We start from the raw sequence: 22320 nt of genomic DNA on the forward strand, positions 1-22320 counted from the left end.
CTGTCGCTCCACAGTTCCGGCCATCAGCACCTTCTCCACTTCTTCACGTGGACCATTGCGTCTTTGTCATTCTTGTATAAACCGTGGGAAGCAGATCAAGACAAGTCTTGGACTCCTCTTCCACCCGGATCGATACAGGTGAACCCTCCTCGGCAGAAATTCTGGAGCCATTCGGGCTGTAGGGCCAGATAGCGTTACTGAAATAAGTTGTTTGGTGATTTATTTCCCCTTTCTGCAGGCCTCTGTCCCTCCACTCTGAACCACCCCCCCGCCAAAGCTCTCCACCATCCACCTAAAGTCATTCCCGACCTGCAGGATTGAGGGTCTGCCGGAGGCGGGGAGGCCGAGATCTCTCCCTAGGAGAGGCCCCCATGAAAGGCTGTGCAGCTGAGGCCCGAACTCCGCCATGAGGGAGCCCTGTTACGTTCAGGCCAACACCCTCGAAAGCAAAGAGCCTGGAAGGAAAAAGGCCCCATCACCTTTCTCCACATCCACATTTGCTGGCCGCTTACCAAGGCAGGTGCTAAGCAAGGGCAGCAGAAGCTAGGACGGCACCCAGCCCATCTGGGCTCACAGGAGGCACCGCCGAGGGCCAGACACCTGGCTCCAGTCCTAGTTTGGGGAAGTTGCCCGTCCTCACCGGCACTCAGCCAGGCTGTGTGACATAATTCCCGCCTGGTTCATCTCTGTCGGCAGTTCTTCTTATAGCAATGCCCTTCAGTCTTGCTCCAGGGGTGGCTGAATTGGGAAAGATCCTGCAGAAATCACCCTCATTTCATCACAAATCCCCTTTCGTCACGAGGAAGGCCACGGTCCAGTCCCCAGCACTTTGGAGCAATCCCCTGATCTGCGACCTGGCTCTGGGCCTCTCCCATGGGTGAAGTTTGCAGTGACACTGAGCAAGGTGAAGCTAGGTCGACCACACAGCCAGTTCCATCTTGGCAACGGTCACAGCCCCACATTCTTGCTTTTTCCACGGGCAAGGTGAGGGTGAGAGAGTGATTGCAGAAGGGGCTTCTCTGCGCGTGCCCAGGGCGCTGACCTTGAGGCCTTGAGGTTCCCGGCCAGGAGGCATAGTCAGGGTTCTAGAAGCAGAGCAAGCTGGGCACTGGACATGTGCACAGCTCGGGTTGAGCCCATCAAGTCAGACAGCGCGGGGGCCTGTCCCTGCAGTGTCCGTGGTGGGAGGCCATGAGGAGCAGACCAGTTCATTGCCGTTGGCAATTCTTTTCCTGAGAAAGGCCCCCAGGTTCACGTTCCTGTCCTCATGGGGGGAAGGGTAAACGCTGCCGGCACGCCTAGTGTCCAGATAAGAGCTGGGGACGCGCAGACCCAAGCCCTCCCCATCCTCTGGTCCAAGGACCCTCTGTTCTTTGGGCAAGAGCCTTGCAGTCCTCTGTTTTGTCCCTGGCCTACTTTGAAGTTGGCAACAATTAAACTCTGTGTCAGCCCAAAAACAAAAGTGACCGTAGAAACTAATGCTTTTCAAGTCTTTGGTGGGACGAGGCTGACAGTGAAAAGTGGGAGGAGGCAACAGAGGCCAGGGCTCAGGTCTCTGCTGCCAACTGTCCCTAAGGCCGCTCGCCGGCCTGACCCCAGCAGAAACCTGCAAATGTTGTGTCGGCACATGGATAGCAGAACCGTCAACCTCCCCCGCTGTAACGGACGTACATGCAGCTGACCCAGCACATCGCCTGGTCCTACCGAGCCAGCAGGCATTCTGTCCTCCAAGATGAAGGCTAGCGGACTGAGGGCCCAGTTACACCGTGAGGGCTTTGAACTAGAAGGTGGCAGCATTGGACAGAACTCCATCTTCTGTGCTGGCCTGTGGCTGTACCCCTGCCCTCGAGGTTGCCAGCAGCCTACGGCTCAGACATGCTGGTGCCCGGGAGGTGGTCACACAGCCCACCCTGCACCTGGCCTCACTCCCCTGGCCGGGGGGCTCCGTGACTCAGCCAGGACTCGTCTCCTCGTGCTCAGACACGCTCATGCCCAAGAAGGGAGGCTGTTAGCTGGGACTGGTACCCAGGTAGCCAGGATCTGCCCGCAGAGACCGTAAAACGCTGTGGGGAGAGGGCCTGCCCCCTGCCAAGCCTGGCCCCGAGCTCCCCTGCGAGTGCCCTGTTGTCCTGGGCCCCTCTGTCCTCTGTTCCCCGTGGCTTCCTGGGCTCCCATCCTTCCACGGCCCAGGCTGGGCCCACAGATGCAGCCAGGAGTCAGGGGGCTGCCCATCACGGGGGGCAGCCCCAGTGAGGGTGGGGACATGGTGCGTGAGTGCCCATGGGGAGTCTCCGCCGGTGGGCAGGGGGCCCAGGGTGGGCCATGGGTGGGCAGAGCAGGTGGGCATAAAATGCTCGGGGCACAGTGGGCGCACAAGGGCACCGTCCAGTCCCCACCGGCATGGTCACCGGCCCACAGAGGGGCCATCCAGGCCCTGCAAGTTGCCTCTCCTTCCAGATGATCCACACCAGTCAGTCTGCAGGAGAGGGTGGCTCCCCCGGGGGGAGCTGAAGAGCCTCTGGCTGGCCGTAGGTGACATCCACGGCAGTGCATTGACCTGGCCCTGTACGTCCAGCAGGGGCCTGGTGACTGGGGCAGAGACGGGCTTCTGTGCCAGGTATGTTCAAGTGCACTTGACGGGCCGTTGACTATGGGAGGAGGGAAATGTCCTACTCGGTTTGGTTTTGGGACAACACTTGCGGGGTGGCCCTGGCTGAGATTGGAGACGCCAGGAGGACAGACAGGAGAGGTTTCTGGTCAGGCTGGTGCAGTGGCCTGCCTCCGTCCAGGACCTGCCAATGAATCGGGGAGCCCTCCACGGTGGACGTGCGGAGAGCTGGCAGGAGTGCCCTTCACCAAGGAAAGCAGCCTGTGGGCAAGGGACCCCTGGACCGCAGAAGGCCCGTCTCACCCCCTGGGCCTCTGCTCCGGCTGCAGCCCCACGTCTGCTTACTCTCCTCTCCCCTGGCTGAGTCCGTTGGTCTCGGCAGAGGACCCAAATCTTTATCTCATGTGCCTTGGAAACAGATCGGCCTTGTTATTTCGTTCCGGGGGTCGGAGGGGAACAGCTACTTTGCTGGCCTGGGTCCATCCTAGAGCTCCCACGTAGCCACCCTCCCCCATGCCCTGTGCAGGGTGGGCACTGGTGGCCACTCCGCACACTTCCAGTGCCCGCGTCTTGACCCTTTGTCCCTGACTCCTCTGGAGACCCTAGAAATGCACCTCCTGTGTCTGCATGTACCTACCACACAGAAAGGGGAACACCACCCGCTAGGCGCACGCGGGTGATGAGTCTGTGCCCCTCCCCGTGGGCTCTCAGTCCAGCAGGGCCTGGGAGCCAGGCGGTCCCCACGCTGGCCTGGGTCAAGGCGAGCAGACCTGGGGTGTGGTCAGCGGTGTGGCGCCCAGTGGACACGGCAGAGCTGGGACAGGGTTTACATCTCTGAGACCAGGACCAGCCTGCACCCTCCCCACAGCCCACCTGGCCCTTTCCCAGGTTGGAGGCCCTGAGCTCCCTGCTGCTGCTACCCAGGTGATCCCCGGAGCACCCACCCCTGGTCCTGGCAGCTCTGGCCTCATTTCCCACTGGCCTGTGGCGTCTCCACAGCCCGGTCAGGATTGGGCTAAATGGATTCCTTGTTTCTCACAGAGGATGGCCATGACTGGTCACCAGCGGGAAAGGCCTTGGGTCCCTGCAAGGATGGGGCAGGACAGAGGGCGGGACCCCCAGACCAGTCCGGAGCTTGGGCAGCCTCCGAGGCCACGTGGCCAGCCTTGTTGGGCGGCATTTCCTTGATCTCTGTGGCCTTCCAGGGCCCCTTTGCTCCTGCGTCCCAGACTGAGGCAGACAGTGTTGGGTCCAGGGTGCAGGGGGGTTTCAGCAGAATGGAGTAGAGGCTGTAGGTCTGACCTCCCACCGGGGAAGTGAGCACGTGTGTGTGTGTGTGTGTGTGTGAGAGAGAGAGAGAGAGAGAGAGAGACTCCAGTAACATCTCAGCAGAAAGGACATGAAACCCAGCAAGGGAAAGCGAGGCCTGCCTGGCATCTTATTTCATGTGAAGAAAGAGAAAATGAAAAGAAGAGACTTGGAGAGACAGGTTGAAAAGAGGTGAAGTTAGATTAAATTTTGATATAAGTTAACACACACTTAGAAATAGGCCTGTACGGGGTATCTCTGTCCACGTGGGAGGAACACCTGTACCAGCCGCACGGCAATCACCGCCCCCCCCCCAGCATGTCCGGCTAGCCCCACACTGTCCCCTGCCCGCCTGCTGCAGACACCGGATTCCTGCAGTTCCCACCCAACTGTCCGGAAGGAAGGACCATCCCAAGAGGTTGGTCCCAAAAGGCTGTCTTTCCTAAGGCGCCTACATGTGCCTCGCGAGCAGGGGTGGATGCGCAGCTGTGGTCCGACCCGGGCACCAGGGCTGGGCAGTGGGTCTGTTGCTCCTGCAGGGGGCGTCCCACCAGGGTATCTGGGGGGCACTTTTGGATTCAGCCCTCCTGGCCTGAGGGGAAGAGTAGTTTTTAATCAGATAAGTGTATTAAGTCCAAGTGATGTTAAGCCTTTTCATATCCAAATCCTGGGCCCTTACCTGGTGAGGCTCCTGGGGTTGGGGGCAGAGAAGGAGTTGTGTCGGAGGAGAGGCGGGGCACACATGGGTGGGCTGGGGAAGAGAGACTAGGGGATGCTGACAGGGGGGAAGAGACAATCAGAGGAGAGGCAAGGGCTCTGCAAGGTGAATGCCACTTGTCCCCTGTCACCCCAGGTGGCATGGTGTCTCCAACCATGAGACCTTAATTTGGAGGAACCAGAGACAAAAGAAGTGGCCTTTGAGTCTCAAGGCCTCATTCTGTCTGGGGCAGGAATGTTGAATCCCCGCCACCCACCAGGCCCTGAGGTGAAGCCCTGAACGTTGGAAACACAGTTGGTCTCCCAAATTGTACCCAACACCACGTTTAAAACAGCCTATTTATTTTTAAAAAATCTAACTGTGGTAAATACAGATAACACTCCCATCCAAACCATTTAAGTGTATAGTTCAGTAGTGTTGAGTATATTCACAATGTTGTGCAACTGCTCTCCACAAGCTTTTCATCCTGTGAAATTAAAACTCTATCCATTAAAGAATGCCCCCTGAGACACACCTATTTTTAATGATTACTTTCTTTGAGGGAGTTTTATCTCCTGTTATCATCTCTATTTGTGTACTTCCTTCTCCACATACCCCCATCTCTCCTCCATCTCTCTCCATACACACACCTGCATATGCACACCAGCACACACCTGCACACACGTGTACCCACAGACACATGTGAACACTGCAGCTTCCTTTGAAGGCCTTATTGTCCTCACCCCTCTAGATCTGTGACCACTGTTGACATTTACATAAAAAGAAACACAAATTCTCCCAATTCACAGAGCCCCCAAGGGGAAGACTGCTGCTTCTGCCAGGGGGTCTCCCAGCTGCGTCCCCCTCATCTCCCACTGGTGACCCATCCACTCGGGACCCAGGGAGAAAGGGGCCTCAGGCCAAAGGAGGCTTCCAGAAGGAACCTGTGAGTACCCACTGCGTTCAGCCCTCTGTGGGGCGGGGAGGGGGGGTGGATTACCAGATCAAAAGGAGATTCCTTCCCAGGGGTGTGGTGGGAAATGGAATCAGACCTCACCCCACCCTCTGTGCTCAGTGACAAATGTTCCTTATTCCTGGGGGTGGGCCATCATGCCGGCCAAAGGCAAGTGGCCTCCCGTGAGGCCAGGAAGGAAGACTTGGTCCCGCCCATCTTTCGTTACCATCTAACCTGAATCTAGAAAGCAGAACAGCAAGCAGGGGGACATGTATGAGGAAAGCGTGCTGGTGACGGCTCACAGGCCATTGCTGTTTCACAGACAAGGAAGGGATGGTGGTAGGAGCTCCAGAGCCCCTAGGCATCCACACACTTCTTCTTCATCACGGTGAAATCGCCGTGCCACGGGAGTGCGCCCACCAGAAAGGTGCACATTCGTCTCTGAAACAGACCACCACCACAGCAAAAGTCAGCAGTGTGCCAAGAGGAAGAGAAAAAAATGGCTCTGTTGCCAGGTGTCAGCTTACGATGTTAAGTGTCAGCTTAGGAATATGTTGGAAGACAGGTCGTCACCCATCAAGGACTGTCCCCAGGAATCTGCTGACTGGAGGCTGCAGACCTTTGTAGCCACCAGCAGGTACCTGGAGGGGTATCTGTCCCCGTCCCACCCACGGATAGACAGCAAATACTAATAATCATCATATTTTGGTGGGAGATCAGATGTAACCTTGATTTCATTTATTATTATCTATTATTTGAATCTATTATTTGAATTTATTATAGTAATGGGTCAAAGAAGAAAAAAATTATTCAATACACTTGGTAGATACTGAAAGAATAATTGATAGAAGAAAACATTCTTAATTTAAAAACTCTTGGTAAAGAGGGAGTTGGAGGAGCTTCAGAAATCAACACTCGATACAATATTTAGTAATAAGGTATAAATACTGAAAAGAATCCCATTAAATCCCCCAGGAATAAGAGAGAATGCCCAGCATTACTCCTCTTCAGCATTATTCCAAACACTTGGAAAGAAAGGAACAAAGTTTTCATTATCGATAAATGTGTGCTTTAAAACCGAGATGGGCCATGGAAACCTTACAGAGAATAAAAGAGCTTCCTGAAGACAAGTTTCCTTAATTCTCTTTAGTATTTTCTACAAACAGGTAAAAAGCGACAACTTTCCCTTATCCACAATGCTCCCAGTAGAAAATATAAGCTTCAACCAACCATACTTGTACTACCAGGAAAAGATAAACAAAACTAACATAAAAGATAAGATGGCATCAGACATGCTCCCTGCTTGAATGTTTGTCCTTGAAGGGCCTCTATTCTGCTGGAAATGATGGAATTTGTTCATGGCGAGCTCACAGAGGCAGTTTTAGGCTCCTGTCAACGGGCCCTTGTGGTTCCCGTGCAGTGGCTGCATGGAGCAGCGGTTCTGAGTATGGTCCCAAGGCCAGAGCAGCAGCCCCGGACCCCCAGCCTGGGGAGCTCGTGAGGAATGCCAGTTCTTGGATTCCTCTCCAGACCTACTGAATCAGACTCTGCAGGGGGAAACCCCGCCATCCAGGTGTGTCAAGGCCGCCAGGTGATTCTGACATGGCTCACGTGGAGGACCACGGGTGTGAAGGAAGGGGGCCACCTTCAGGGAGCCCGAGGCCTTCACCAACCTCAGAGGAAGCCCTTGGATGAGCCCTGGGCACTCCCACCCTGAGTCAGAAATACAGGCTCGAGGCCAAAAGCCCCCAGGCCATGTCAGCCCTCTACTGAGAGCCTGGGGCTCTTCCCTGACATTTGTGGAAACCATGGTTGAGCCTGGGAGGGTGGGGACACCACTTGGCCTGGTCACTGCTTAATCTCCAGCACCCAGAATAGCGCCAAGCGCCAAGTAAGCTTTGATGGGCGGCTGAGTGAATGGACTCCCTTTTGTGCCTTCACAAGGATGAACGACTGTGGGGCTGGCAACAGCTGGCTGGTGCATCAGGGTCCGAGAGGGCAGACTCCCAGTGAATGTGTGTTAGCAAGTTTTCCTGCACCAGGAGCCTGGAGGGATGGAGTCTTTGCAGTAAGAGTGACCTTGACAGCATCCTGTCCCTAGGACAAGGGGTCCTCCACATCCTGCTGCCCTGCACCCTCTGCTCTGAAGGCCACAGGGCTGGCCACTTCTGGGGTGAAACACTGGGACTGATGCTGACCTCAAGGAGAGGGTCTGTGTACCCCAAGTTCTGCCTGGGGCTCAGAGCAGCCAAGACCATCGCAGACAGTTAGTCTGTCACCTACCTTTTCCAGTCTGAAGTTTCCCTTAACCACGCAGTTTTCGTTACCGTTTGGAAGCTTTCTGCAGTTGGTGAGGGCAATTTCAGCATCAATAAAGTATTCCAGACGATCTGTGACCTATTGATTAGCAATCATGCAATTTTGTTCAAAAAAGCTTTTTCTACTTTTTAAAAGGTTCAGCTAACCCTTAACAAATTGCTCTCCCCCTCATTCTCTCTCCCTGTCTCCTCCTCCCCTCTCCTCCTCTCCAAACACATCTTTAGGGGATGGCCTATGATGCCCACCACACGCTGATACCACCACCTGGAGCTGGATTCCCCGGGGAAGGCTCCATCCAGCCTGGGGCTTTCTTGAAGGCAAGACCTTCTACTTCCAGAACCTGGGCTCTCCTGGGCCCGGGATATTACCAGTTCACGTGTGCCCCATGGGAACAGGCCCCTCGACCACATAGGACCCCCTCCCTGAGTCCCTTCCCACACATACCCCCCTCAGATTCTGTCATCTGAAATCCCCTGTCCTTTGGGACTTCCCCACCCAAGGCTCCTCCACCACCCCAGGGGCCCACGTGTCCGGGGTTTGTCTTCCTGTTCTCTGAGTGTTTAGGAAGCAGAACAGCAGTGATTGACAGAATTTGCTAACACTTGAGTGAGGTAAAGGCTGCTCATATGTCCGTCTAAAATCTGCTCCCATCTGGTTTTAAAAGATTACAGCAGGATTTAGAGATGGCCAAGCCCGCCACCCAGAAAATCCTTCTCCCATCAGCTCTTGGAATCACAGAAGGAATAAGGGCCGTCCTTCCGCAGCGGTGTTCCAGGCTTCGCAGGTGGGTCCCTGGTCCGGCAGCAACAACATCACCAGGGAACCTGATGGAATGCAGGTCCTCGACCTACTGAATCAGAAACTGCAGGGGTGGGCCCCACAGTCTGTGCTTGAACAAACCTCCAGGTGATTCTGATGACCAGTGAGGTCAAAAAGAAGATGACAGCAGGAGATGAAAGGTGCGTCTGCAGCTTGGGTCCAGGTTCACCTGGACTCAACGCTTTTCTGCCAGGCCTTCCCTCACTGCCAACTCCAGCCTTTAACGAGGTCATATGACATCTTCGTTTCTTTCCAAAGAACTAACAGGTGGACTGGACTGTAGTGGGAGAAGCTGGTTAGCCAGCTGGCGGCCGACCCAGGGCTGAGACGGGGGCGTCGGGCGCTAGAACGCGCACCCCTAACAGCCGTCCCCACTCCTCCAACCTCCCAGAGGGCCCGGCCTCTCTGCTCATCCGGCCACAGGAAGGAAGAGGATGGCTGTGTACTGATTCCAGGGAAACGGGAACCTGAGCGCTCACACCCCCTTCTGGAGGTGAGTTAACCAGAGTGACAGATTCAAAGCCCATATCTGATCACATGGGTCCCAAGAACTCCCTGACCTAATGTTTCTCTGGCTTTTCATCCTCCTAAGGTGGCCTGAAAGTCTTGCCCACAGCCTACGAGGCCTGGCCTGGCCTGGTCGCTGCCCACCCGTCTGGCCGCTCACACTGGCTCCCTAGGGTTGCTGAAATGGGCCACGCTCCTTCTTCCCCTCCGCCGCACCCCTAAACACTCCCCACTCCCCTCCTGCAGCAGATGCCATGGGTGGGGCCCCAGGCACCCACCCACGCTGTCACTTCCCGGGGCTCCCTGTTGCCAGCAGGAGCCAAGGGCTCCTGGAGCAGCTCTTAGCCAATGACAGGTGAGAGTTTGTGGATGAGGAACCCAGCTCCTCTCCTGCAGGTGGCCCAGCTCGGCGGTGCTGCCCCCTCTCCCCAAGGCCCCCGGGACCCTGAGCCCAGATGCCCTTGGTGGTCACCTGCTCAGTGGCTCCCCTGCACTGGCCACTTCCCAGCCCCCTCTCAATCCTCTCCAGGCTGCCTGGTGCTTCCTGGATGGCCTCTCAAATAAACCACTTCACTGGAACACTAACACTAGGGTCTGCTTCTGGGGACCCCCCAGAAAACACTGCCCACCAGCCTCCTTCCCCTGCAGCCCATCTGCCCTCGGGCTGCACCTTCATCTCTCCCTGGGGAGGTGGTGCTCAACCATGACTGTGTAGGGGACCCAGGTCCCACACAGGGATCCTCACTTAATTGGTGAGGGTGCGGTCGGTGCAGGAGGGGACTCACCAGCTGTCTAAGGAAGCCCCCTGACGCCTGGCCCCGAGCACCACGCCACAGACAGCATCCCAGCTCTCAGGCCTGGCTTGGCAGTTTGTCTGCTAATTGGTCCCCTGGCTCCCCAAAGGCTGTGATCACGTGTGTCCATCTCAGCCCCATCTAGAGCGGCTGGCACGGAAGGGCTGCATGCCCGTGTTGCACGGGTACCAAAGGGGAGAACTGTGAAGGGGGTGTGGACGTTACAGGACCCGGGAGCCTTAACTTCAAAGGGCGGCGGGGTTGTCCCTGATGGAGTGTGCGGCCATCAGCCTCGTGTGCTGGGAACACCGTGTCGATGGCGCACTTGTGCCGGGACCTGGGGTCACGTGTAGACTGGCCCGGCTCCTGCCAACGGGGGCAGTGTGGAGTCCGACACCTGGGGTAAGTCTTTCTCAATGGCCTGCCTGCCGACTCTCTTTACAACTCATCCCTGCAAACCTCCGGTGCAATTATGCCCCAACCACCCGACTGAGGCTGCAAGTCAGAGGAATTTCAACCCCAAGGGCCTCTTCTTGGACTTGGCAGGCGGGGCCATGTGGAGCGTCACCCACATGGGAATCAAGCTAGCAATGTCTCCCAGCCTTGGGCCACCTGAGGTCCTGCGAGGAGGGGTTCTGTGGACAGAATGTCTCCACTGCCGCTAAAGAAATGTAGGACTGACAGAATGAAGGAATCTGGGAGGAGGCACTTTATGAGCCTATCTATTTGATATCAATCCACATTCCATGCAACGTGGATGGATTGAGTGTCGCCCGGGGCTGCATCATTACAAAATATTCATGGCGCTCAACTTGTCTCCCAGCCTTAGCAAACACAGATCACAGACGTGTGATTTGCAGTTTGGGATTTAACTGTGTTCACAGGTTGGGGCCCCTAGGACAGAAGTCGCAGCGCGTGGAGAAAAGACTCTGGGTGTGGGGTCCGGCGCTTGAGTGTCCAGAACCGCTGGGTCCCGGTGATGCTCACACGCCCACTCTCTCAGCCTGGCTTCAGTCTGTGCTGCCAGGAACAAATATGCAAATTGGGAGGAAACACCCTTACCTGCAGCTGGACCTGCAGCACCTTGACCACCTGGAAGAGGCATTTGTCCTTGCTCTCCTTGTTGTATTCCTGCATGGCGAACCACAGACACTGCTTCACGTTGCCACTTGAGGTGCTGATGGCCCTTAATTCCCTCAACACCTTGCCTGTGTTCTTGTATAGGAATGTGCTATTCCACCAGGACCACCGGGATGGTTAGCAGGAGCAGGCAGGACCCCCAGAGTCTGGTCATGGTCCCTCCTTCCGGGGGCACAAGTGAACGTCCTCGCCCTCCCAGGGCTGGAGCTGTGGGTGGGGTGGGGTGGGGTGGCCGCGGGTGCCACTACAGGTCCAGAGATCTCACCCTGAGAACATCAGCCCAGCTGGATGAAGACAGAACTGTCAGGGTCACCTGGTGGGGCTCCCCCTGTCTTCCAAGGAACGCTGCCCACAAGAAGCCAGTTCAGGATTTCCCCCCCCCACCCCGCCCAGCCTCTCTCCTCCTGGGTGGCTCTGTGGCTCCAGGGAGAGCGCTTAGAGCTGGCGGGCCCGCACCTCCCCTGCGAGCCTCTCCGCCCACTCCTGTTTCTGTGTCTCAGGCCTGTAAGATGCGGCTGTGAAGGGTGTCGCTGCCCTGAGGTCTCCTGCCCTGGCCTTGTTTCCAGTCTGCTCCCCCTCCTGTGGAGTTGGGTGCCCCAGCCCGGGGTTCTCCCGCAAACCCAGCACTTTCAGCTGCATCTATGCCCTGGTCTGGGGCCTCCTCGCTCCTGAGCCCTGGTGTGTGGTCACCTTCTGAGTCCATGCCCTGCAGGGAGGTCCCACTTTGTGATGTAATCCCACACCGGTGACCCTGTCTCGGTGAGGGCACCTCTCCCCTGCTGGCCACTGGCCCGTGGTCCTGGCAGCTCACACAGCAGGCAAGCCCCTCCTGCTTCTGCCCTCGGGGCGGAGGGCCCACCCACGCCGTGACCCTGGCTTCCTAAGTGCCTGGCCTCTGACTCCCTCCTCTGGAGCCCCAGCACCGCCCTCTGCTGTCCCGTCCTCCGGGGAGCAGTGGCCACAGCCCACCCTGCGGCTCAGGCGTGCACCTTAGTGGGAGGGGGCGTGGGCACCCCTGGGCTCTTGGACATTCCTGGAGGGACAGAGAGGTGGGCATTGGTCCCAGGATGTGAAGGTTGATGGGCTCCTGACACTGGGCCATGTATGGGAAACCACAGCCCTGCTGCATACATCCGGCTGCTGGAACCACTGCTGGGTGGGAACCCTTCCTCCACGTTGTACTTAAACTATCGGAGGTTTGGTTGTTTCTCATTTTCAGCTGCTACAAACAGTGCTGTAGTGGACAACACTTTTCCAATATCTTTGAAAAATTATTCCAGTATTTCTGTATAATAAAAGACAGAGAGAGAATTGATGCAAAAGCTTTACACAAATTTAAATTTAGTATAAACGGCCGATTGCCGGTCACTTACTAGTACAGTTGACTCTTGAACAACGCAGGGGTGAGGGGCGCTGAGCCCCAGTACAGTCGAAAATCCACGTGTAACATTGGCCTCCCCCGAAACTTAAATGCTAATAGCCTACGTTTGACCAGAAGCCTTACCAATAACCTAAACAGGTGATTGACACATATTTTTCATATTCGATGTATCATATACTGTATTCTTGCAGTAAAGTAAGCCAGAGAAAAGAAAATGTTATTAAGAAAATCATGAAAAAGGGGAAATTCATTTACAGTCCATATATGTATTTACTGAAAACAATCCATTTATAAGTGGACCCGCCCAGTTCAAGTCCGTGTTGTTCTGAGGTCAACTCTAATGTATTCATGATTTTTGAATTTTGCTGCATATTAATAGCACCAGGGGAGTTTAAGAGGTTCCCACTTTTAGTAAATATACAAATGCATTATGATATGAATAAAAGAAGCCTATTACGTTGACTTAAAAACTAAAGAATTCTCAACAATGTTGGAAAATGCTTATCAAAAAAAGTGATGCACAAGATGCAAAACACTAAATATGATCCAATTCTTCATAAATAAAAATGTGTTATGAAAAAATGTAGGAGACTCTTGACCACACTTTGATCGTGTGTGTCACCGCTTCACCCTCATCCCCGGCAGCCCCTCCCACTGCACCGAGCACCAGGCTGGCATCCCACCTGCCCTGCCGGGTACAGCCTTCTCTCGGGGGCTTGGGGTTCCCCCCTCACCTCCACACAGCTGTTCATCCCGGCTCATCCCCCTGCAAGTCTCAACACAGACACCCCCCAAATCTCCGGGGCCTCTCCCGGTTCCGGTTTTTATCTCCCTGTTTGTTCCTCTGTGTCATCCATCACAACCTGCAGTTAGTTACTGGTGAATATCTTTATTGCCTGTCTTTCCCCACGAGAAATAAAACGGACTTTCTAAGGGTAGGGAATTCTTCCTGTCACTCATCACGACGCCCCCAGAGCCTGGAGCCAGGCGGGACACAGAGAGAACGTGTCAATATTTGTGGACTGAGTGAGAAATGCTTTTGCTTTGATGAAAAAACATTCATTTCTGACTTTTCTTTATATTGTTTCACGTTTTCTATATTATATATGCATTACTTCAATAATTAGGAAAAAAAGGAAAATAACCTTAGCAACGGTATGATGGTACGTAAATAAAAACGGGGTTAGAGCGAAGGGCAGTTCCTGTGCTCATGGCAGAAGATCGAAGAGGAACCGGGCCTGAGGCCTGACAATTTCTCACCTCTAGGGATTTAGCCACACATGCCCCTCTGCCCCTGGGATCCGGAGGCCTCAGGCACCATAGCACAAGGTCTGACCCAGGGGAGACCCCGCTCTGGGGGCAGATTAAGCTCCAGAGCCCACAGCGGCCTCTTCCTTGGGCTTCCATGTGCCTCCTGGGATCGGGGCACCTGGTCCCCCTCCCAGTTCTGTCATGGCCGAGAATGTAAAGCAGACAGGCCCTCTCCTACGCTCAGTGATTCCCACGACCCAGGGAAACAGGGGTGAGGGAAGGCCCTCGGGAGGGGAGCCCGTGCAGGCTGGCAGGCGCCTGAGGCCCTACTGGGCCCCTCAGGCCGGGGGGGTCATGGAGAGCAAACCCCAAGACCCAACCCGGCAGATGCAGAGCCCTCTTCGAGGGTCATCAGTGCATGGAGTCCCCCACCCCCATGCCCTCCAAGGCTGGGCTGAGGGAGTAACCCCACCAGCTGCCCCTCAGCCCTTTCCCCATGAACTACCAAGTTCAAAGCACCTGCTGGACTTTTGTCTGACTCTAGGGTGCGTTTGAGGTTTTTGTTTGCTCGCCTTTTTTTTTCTTATGAACCCTAGTTGCCCAAAGTCACCTTAAACATCATCTGTCTTGGTTTGTGGCACTCCTGGCATTGGTCCACGCATAGCTGTATAACGTCATGGACACCCATGAATCCATCACCCCAGCCGAGAGCTGGAATGTTATCAGTCTCTGACATGTACTCCTCAGCTGCCCTGTGACCCCACTCTGGATGTTGTGCTTCTCATCCCTGCCTTTACTCAGAGCTCCGTCACCAGTGTCCGCAACCCTGACATGCCCAGTTCTGCTGGGTTTTGTACTTTGGGAAAAGACGAGTATCCATCATGGCACATGCAGCCCTGGGACCTGGGCTGTCCATTCAAGGTTATGGTACCAACTGTTGCACACAGAAGCACCACTGTGGTCCTCAAGCCCTCCCTGGTTAAGACTAGCTCATCTGCACGCTTTGCCCTGACTTCCCAGCCTCCCACTGTGGTGGGCCTGGCACATGGCTGGTTTCCACCTGTGCCGTGGAGGCAGAGTTGACAGCGTCAGGACGAGGTGTGAAGATTCCTCCTACTCTCGGGTGGTCTCTCAATGTGAGGGGTGCCCTGGGGGCACCTAGCCGGAGAACACGTGGTATGGGAGCTCCTAGTGTCCGGCAACCTGGTCTGGGAACTATTAAAGGTCCAGCTGTTTGGAAACACCTAGTTGGGGCCCCAGAACAGGTGGAACAGACCTGTTCCCGCTCCAGGGTGAGCCCAGCTGTGCTGATCTGAAGGGAAGCCACACAGCCACGCCTCCGGGTCAGCCTCAGACCTATGACTTGATAATGGACTCTTGCTGTGACGCACTGCTGTGGTCAAGGGGGGTTTGTAGTGCAGCATTTCTGTGCCAAGAGCTGATCAGTACACTAAAATTCACCAAACTGAAGTGATATTTCTAGGGTTTGGATATTTTGTAGAAATATGTGGTTACTGTTGTTGATTTTGTAAAAGAACCAAATATTATGCCCCTAACATTCTCATAAGCCTTTGAACTTCACAAGCATGTGCAAACACACACACACCCCAACAGCATGTTGATATTACCTAGAAAAGTTTAATTCTGGGCAGCTCTGAACATAATAATCCCCCTATCCTGCACACCTGTCAGGAAGGAGTAATGCTTATTGCTATGTGTCACTGATATTTTTGAGGCTGCTTCTTATGCAGCAAGAGCTAATTGATACAAAATCTTTGCATTGTGTCTTCCTTTAATTTTGGAAAATATATCTCCATTCTTTCTTCAAATATTTCTATCTTTTTCCTTTTCTCTTCCTTTGGTGTTCCTAGGTTTGCAGTTCTACAGATGTTTGTACTTCAACTTTTACCCTTAAATCACCCGACTTTTCTCTCTCTTACCTCCTCATCCTTCCCTGCTGCCTCTGCACGCATTCCCCAGTGCTGGGACTTGGATTAAGGAGGAGTCTCAGCATGGGTATCCCAAAGGGCCCTGCTTCTCCAAACCAGGTAATCCCAGAAAACAGTCTGGGTTTTGTGGAAATCAAGAATTTCTAAAATACGTGTCCATTTTTCTGTTGTGTGCTTGTGTGTATATTTTCACTCCCTACTGACTTGGGACGACTACTGACTAGGCTAAATCTGGAGCGGTTCCTCCAGGACACGGTGACACAGGACAGGCCACTCCTGGTTGTGACTGACTTTAGGGGGTGGACCATCATCCCCAACCTGCTAACGTGGGTTCGCCAGTGACAACAGTGGTGGGCATAAAATTCACCAGCCCCACCAAGACCCTCACACGGCCCAGGACCCTGAGCCTCAGCTTGGTGAATGGGCCATGGTTTTAACCCCATATTCCCAGAGAGTGGGAGCCAGAGGCAAGATGCATGCCACAAACAAAATATCCTCACTGCAGTTCACACACCTCGAAATATTGGGCTTCCTTAGAAACCATTTCCCAATCTTGGGCACAAGTGCCAACCACCTGGGGACTTTGTGTGTTTCTGACATCAGGTAGCAGAGATGGGGGGAGTGGGTCTCTAGGACATGAGTGAAATGAAGCCACTGGGGTTTCCAAGGTAGAAAACGACTGACTTATAATGAAACAGAGCAGATGGCAGGCCTTCCCCAGGGGAATGGGGGTTGGGCTGAAGGTGCTCACCTGTGAGCATAGCCCGCTGGCCCTCAGGGCAGGGCTGTTTTTCCTGGGCCAGCCTGCGGCCCAGAGCAACGACCCTCAGAACTAAGAGCTCTAAGCCAAGGCTGGGCAACAGGCTGGCTCTGCTGACCATAAGACTCACCCTGTCAGTGTGTACATGCCCCTATCAGGGCGTGAAGATGTTACAGATTCTACACACAGGCTGGACAAGGAGCCAAAGCTGACCCAGGCCGCTGTCTTTGTGACCTTCCCAGTGGAGCTGCCCTCAGTGGTCCTGGGAAATGCCGTCCCATCAGCACTGATGACCACTTCAAGGGAACAAACTGGCCAGGAAAGGATAGACTAACCACCATGGACACGCAAATCAGATCCCCGAACTCAAAAGGTAGAGGGAAGACCCCTCAGCCTCTCCCTCTGAAGTCCTCCTCCAGACAGCGTCCCATGGCCTCTCTGTCCCACTTAGGGCCCCACGACCCCATCCCTCGGCCCCTCCAGGGCTGCCCCCACCAGGACCCGGGAAGAGAGAGGTGCTCATGGGGGGCTCTGTCACCTCAGGGCCTGTCCCAGGGCTAGTGATCAGTGTTGACGGTCATGGAGGCCAGGCTGGGTGCTGATGGGGGAACACAGGGGTCAGGGAGCAGGAGGGGAGGGGGTGACTGGAGCTGCCATTTTCTGAGCTGACCCCAGAGGCCCTGAGAAGATTTCCCATCAGTCAGGCAGCTCCAGGGCAGATGCCCTGATGGGGATCCACAGAGGACAGAGCCTTCTGTCATCATCGTCACCCACCTCCCACCCTGTGCCTGGGCATCAACCCAACACCACCACCGCAGAAGGGCCACTCACTGTGAATCTGGCCTGAGAGATGGACACAGAAGGGACACAGGTGGCTGTCGCCTGGCAAAACTGTCTGGATTCCTTTTGAGTGGTATGGATGGGGGGTGGAGAGATTGGAGGATGATGAACAAAGGAATGGAAGAATGGATGCATGGATGGATGGATGGAAGCATGGTTGATGGAAGGATGGATGGATGGATGGATGGATGAATGAAAGGATGGATAAATGGACGGATGTATGGATGCATGGATGATGGAAAGATGGACGGATGGATGGATGCATGGATGCATGGATGGACAGATGATGGACAAATGGAGAATATATGAATGAATGAGTGAATGAGTACACACACCAACCATGAGGACCCTGCAAGAACCAGGAAGGGCACCTTCCCATGAGATGAGGAGTTTGACTCAGCACCCTGCACCCACAGCCAAGGTGAGAACAACAATGGTAAATTCTCCATCGCTTGTCACTGGCAGCAACATCCATGGAAATAAACCAACAGGGAGAATGCAAAACTGACAGGGACCCAGAATGTGCTCTGAGATGCCTTTAATTGCTCTGGTGCCATGCAGACCTAGGACTCCAGACCCTCATTCCTCAGGAGAAAAGGAGCTGCTGTGGGAGCCGGGAACTCCTCCCCCCATTTCTGCTGGCAGGTGCTGTTCAGGAGGGTGAACTGGGTAAACCATGGCCATGAGTCCACAATGAAAGTGCAGCTCACCTGAAAAAAGTAATTTTATGTGAGACATAAAGTCAGAACAATGTAACAATGAGAGCGCTTAGCAGGAAGGACTTACTAGGAGCTCAAGGTGCATTAAGAACTAAAGAGGAAAGAAAAGCAGAAACAAACAGTGGCCTGGGGCCAGGCTCCAGTGCTCAAGTCTTCACCATCAAGGCAGGGGATCCTGAGAGGGTGCCTGGTGGGGCCATCACCTGCCCTTCAGGGTCCCCCCCCACCCAGGGCACGTGACGCTGCCTGAAGGGTCTCTGCCCTGTGAGCTCTTGGGGGAGCCAGCAGACTGCCCAGGAGATGGTCCAGCTGGTGCCCACCCCGCCATCAGCTGCAGCTGCAAACCCACCCCAAGGAGAGGCTGCCCCAAGGCTGGGGTCCGGGGAGACCCCAGCCCCACTGAGGGCATCACCCTGACTGAGGCCCGTCCCCAAGGTTTCAGTCCAATGGACCAGATGTCAGTTCATAGGGTGATGACAAGAGGTCTGACTGACCAGGACTCCTCCTTGCTGCCCAGGAGACCAGGGGGAGGGGTGGGGCGACCAGCAAACTAAACTGTCCTCCTATCCAGAAGAATCGGAGCAAAGGAAGGAGAGGCCCACAGGGAGAACAGCATCTTCCTGGACCCGAGTTCTCAGGAAGCTGGAGGCTGGGACCCGGGGAGGCTCCATCCAAGAGGGAAGGGCCCATGGGGGTCTGTGGGGCTCTCTGGTGGGCCAGCCGGGCTGTGAGCACAGGGCCCAGCTTGTTGCTGTGCTGGGAGCATCTCTGTACAGGGGGAGCCCTGGGACCTGGCGGGGAGGGGCCAGGACCTGTCATTCTGCCCCACGGTCATCCCTGACAACTTCCAAGCCTCCTCTCATAGACCCTTCTTGACATTATTTTTCATTCTCTGAAGATTTGTGATGCTTTTGGTTGATTTTATCCTCAAACCTTTTTCTGTTCCAGGCCTTCTTGCAAGGGGCAGTTGTCAATGTCTTCGTCGTGTTTTTTACAAATTGTGCGGCCCAGCTCCAGGTCCATTAAATATATCCACCTATACTTCTGTCAAGGAGAGATTGTAGAAACTTCTGTGAAATACTTACTTTGCAGTAATGAGAGAAACACAGAGAACCAAGTAGAAAATGGGCAAATGGGTATGAATGTGCACATGTGTATAAATTGGGACAAACCTAGGTGCATTTTTCTTATTTTCAATTTATGTATTATTTTACTTTTCCATTTTAATTCTCTACTCTTCCTACAAAAAGATGTCCCTGAGCGCAGCTCCAGCCTGGACTCTTCCCTGCCGCCCTCCTGATGGCTGGTACCCGGGAGCCACATCACCAGTACATGCCAGTGGTGGAGAGGGGTGGTCACGGGAGGTAGGGCCCCGGCACACCTGAGAGCACACGCACAGCACACCTGACACGAGACCCAGCTCTCAATCGCATCAGCCAGACACACGGAGGGCATCGCACGGCTCCTTCTAGGGAGGCGGACGGGGGCGCTTCTCCACCGAGCCGCCCTCAGAGCTGCCCTGTCCCTTGGGGGCAGCATCCAGACCAGGACAGGGGGCTGGGGGCTGGGTGCTCTGTCTCTCCTGGGGCAGCTGCGGCACCAAAGGGCTCACCTTGTAAACCTTCATCAGGTGGATGTTTGTGAACCGGGTGCTGCTCTGTGTGTTCATCAGCTTCTCTAAGAAGTTAACACAAGATAGGATTTCATCCCCTACAGAGAGGTCGTGGAAACTCGGAAGAACTCCAACACGGAGAGGAATGTAACCAGAAACTTCCATAGGGAGGGGCACGGCCCTGACCTGGAATTGTCTAGAAAGCTGGCTTCCTTAGGGGCTCAGGAATGCCTGCAGCTGATGCCACCAGCCACACACACAGAAAAACACACACACAAACACACACACACACATGCCCAGCCCCTTGCACTGCCGCTGGACCCTGGGCGAGGACAGGCTTAGGGAAGGGCGGGGGTGGCAGCTGAGTGATACTCTAGGGCAGTGATACTCTAGGGGCCCTCAGCCTCCCCAGATCCAGGGCTGCGACGAGCCCAGAGGAGGGCCAGCCGGTCAGGAAATGAGGGCCCTTGAGGGAAGCCAGGGCCATCTGTGCAGGGAGGGGGCCAGCCTTCAGTCCCATCAGGAATGTGTGCAGCGGGGGACCCTCACATCAGAGCCCCGCTGACCTGGGCCAGCTTGGGGCTGGCCATCCGGGGCCAAGAATGGGTCTGGGCTCAGGACTGTTGGCCAAAAACTAATCCAGACAAAGTATCCGGGGCAGGGGAGGTATGAGCATCGGTGGGAACCACAGCCAGGTGCTAAGGACACCCACACTCCCATCGGGTCCCCCCTCTTCCCCACCCTGATGCTCTGTAACCCACAGCCTTCTTTCCCAGAACTGCCTCGGGAACACTGACTGTGACAGACTCGGCACGGCCATCTTCCTGTCTCCCCCGCCCCTCACTCTGCTGTCTGCCCACCTGCTCAGGACAAAGACCTGGGGTCTGTGCCTGACCCCCGCCCCCCTACACGCCACATCAACCTCCAAGCCGACTCAGAAGCCAGCTCTTCCTCTGCGTCCTGGCGTCCAGGGCCCAGCTCCTGCACCCTGGTCTCAACTTGCCCCCAAGCTGTGGAGCCCACTGCCCCCACGGGGTCCAGAGAGAGGCTGGACAAAGCTGAGCGACCGCCTCCCGTGAGTCCCCGCTCCTCCGAGGATAACATCCTGACCCAGCCCTGGCACACGCCCACCCTGCACGCCCGCCTCTCTGAACCTCCTTCCCTGAGACACCGGCCCATAGCCCTCAGGCTGGCCCTGCCAGGCACTCGCGGCTCACCCGGTCCAGGGCCCTGTCCGGGGCTGCCCGCCCTTCTTGTCCCCAAACCTGCACGTGGCCGCGTCCTTCCAGGAGTGCCCGTCATGAAGAGCGCTTCCCCGCCCCCTCAGCCCTGCGGCCCTACACTGACCACTCTTGTCCAGGTGTTCCACTATCTCACCCGAGAACTTGGGGCCTGTGCGCTTCTCACCACCAGCGTAACAAACCCACAAGATCACGCCCTGTCTGCCTCCGCTGCCTCCCGCCAGGCCTGACCCACGGCGGCCACTTCAAGGCCGGCTCACTTCACGAGGGGCCTCAGCCCAGCATCCAGGCAGTGATTCTGGCAGCTGAGGCCTGCGATCGGCTCCACTCTGCGCTGCCCGTCCTGCCTGGGCTTTGATGTTGGGGCGCTGCCTCCCCTCCGTCTCCCTCCTCACCTGCCCTCTGCCTCCCTCTCCTTCTCTCCCTGTTCCAGGCGCTAAGCTAACACATCAGAAACTTGGAGAGCTTCTATTTTGGTACCTTGTATTTTTAAACATCCTTGACCAAATGAAACATCTCTTACCTTTTCCTGCAGACCGCGGATGGCCCCTTCCCCTGACCCCGGGCCCAGCTTCAGGGAGAAGGTGGAGCCGCAGACAGGGAGCCTCCCCCAACCCCCCCCCCCCCCCCCCCCCCCCCACCCCCCCCCCCCCCCCCACCCCACACCCACCACCCACCCCCCCCCCCCCACCCCCCCCCCCCCCCCCCACCCCCCCCCACCCCCCCCCCCCCCCCCACACCCCCCCCCCCCCCCCCACCCCCCACTACAACCCCCACCCATCTCCCACCCCCAATCCCCCCTCCCCCACCCCCAGCCCCCCACCCCCCCCCTATCCCCACTCCACACCCCAACACCCATCCCCCACTCCCCCCCTCCCCCCACCCACCCACATCCCCCACTCCCCACCCTACCACCCCATCCCCCATCCCCCACCCCCATCCCCCCACACCCCACCCTTCCCCACCCTATCCCCCACTCCAACCCACACACCCATCCCCCATCCCCATCCCCCACTCCCATCCCCCTCACCTTGCGCTGGCTCCGCCCCACCCAAAGCAGCTTGTAAGCGTACTCATCTGGCTCGTGTTCGTTGAAGTGAAACACAGCAAACTCCACACACAAGCGGAAGTTTGGCGTACTCTTACTGATGTCCTCAAACTTCCAGCTGCAGACATGAGGCCCCAGAGCAAGAAGCCCCAGGAGCAGAGACAGCTTCAGGAACATGCTGTCCGGCGTCGGCCTGGAGGCCAGCAGTACTCGGTGGGCCGCCCTCCCCAGCTCCCCAGCCAGTGCCTCCCTGCCCCGCACAGCCCTGTGCTGCTGGCCAGGCCCTCTGCCCAGCTCCTCCTCTCTGTCCCTCCCATCATCACCCGACGGGAGGCGGTGGCGGGGGCGTGTCCCAATTTCCACCCCTCATCA

The 22320-nt window shown here is 56.0% G+C and overlaps 2 protein-coding genes across 2 annotated transcripts; both read right to left on the reverse strand.

The window, feature by feature from the left end:
• Window positions 1-5925: 5925 nt before the first annotated feature.
• On the reverse strand, window positions 5926-11301 carry CST8 (cystatin 8). Its single transcript, XM_036826736.1, is given in 4 exon segments — window positions 5926-6009; window positions 7852-7965; window positions 11070-11228; window positions 11230-11301. Coding segments are annotated over 4 exon segments (429 nt in total).
• A 5744-nt stretch (window positions 11302-17045) lies between these two features.
• On the reverse strand, window positions 17046-22125 carry LOC118881616 (probable cystatin-15). Its single transcript, XM_036826738.1, has 4 exons — window positions 21931-22125; window positions 18981-19091; window positions 17906-18038; window positions 17046-17086 (listed from the first exon to the last, which is right to left on the reverse strand). Exons 1-4 carry the CDS (start codon window positions 22123-22125, stop codon window positions 17046-17048), a joined length of 480 nt encoding a protein of 159 aa, XP_036682633.1.
• Window positions 22126-22320: the final 195 nt, after the last annotated feature.

This window comes from Balaenoptera musculus, chromosome 15 (assembly GCF_009873245.2).
Source record: "Balaenoptera musculus isolate JJ_BM4_2016_0621 chromosome 15, mBalMus1.pri.v3, whole genome shotgun sequence".
In the NCBI taxonomy this organism is placed as follows: Eukaryota; Metazoa; Chordata; class Mammalia; order Artiodactyla; family Balaenopteridae; genus Balaenoptera; species Balaenoptera musculus.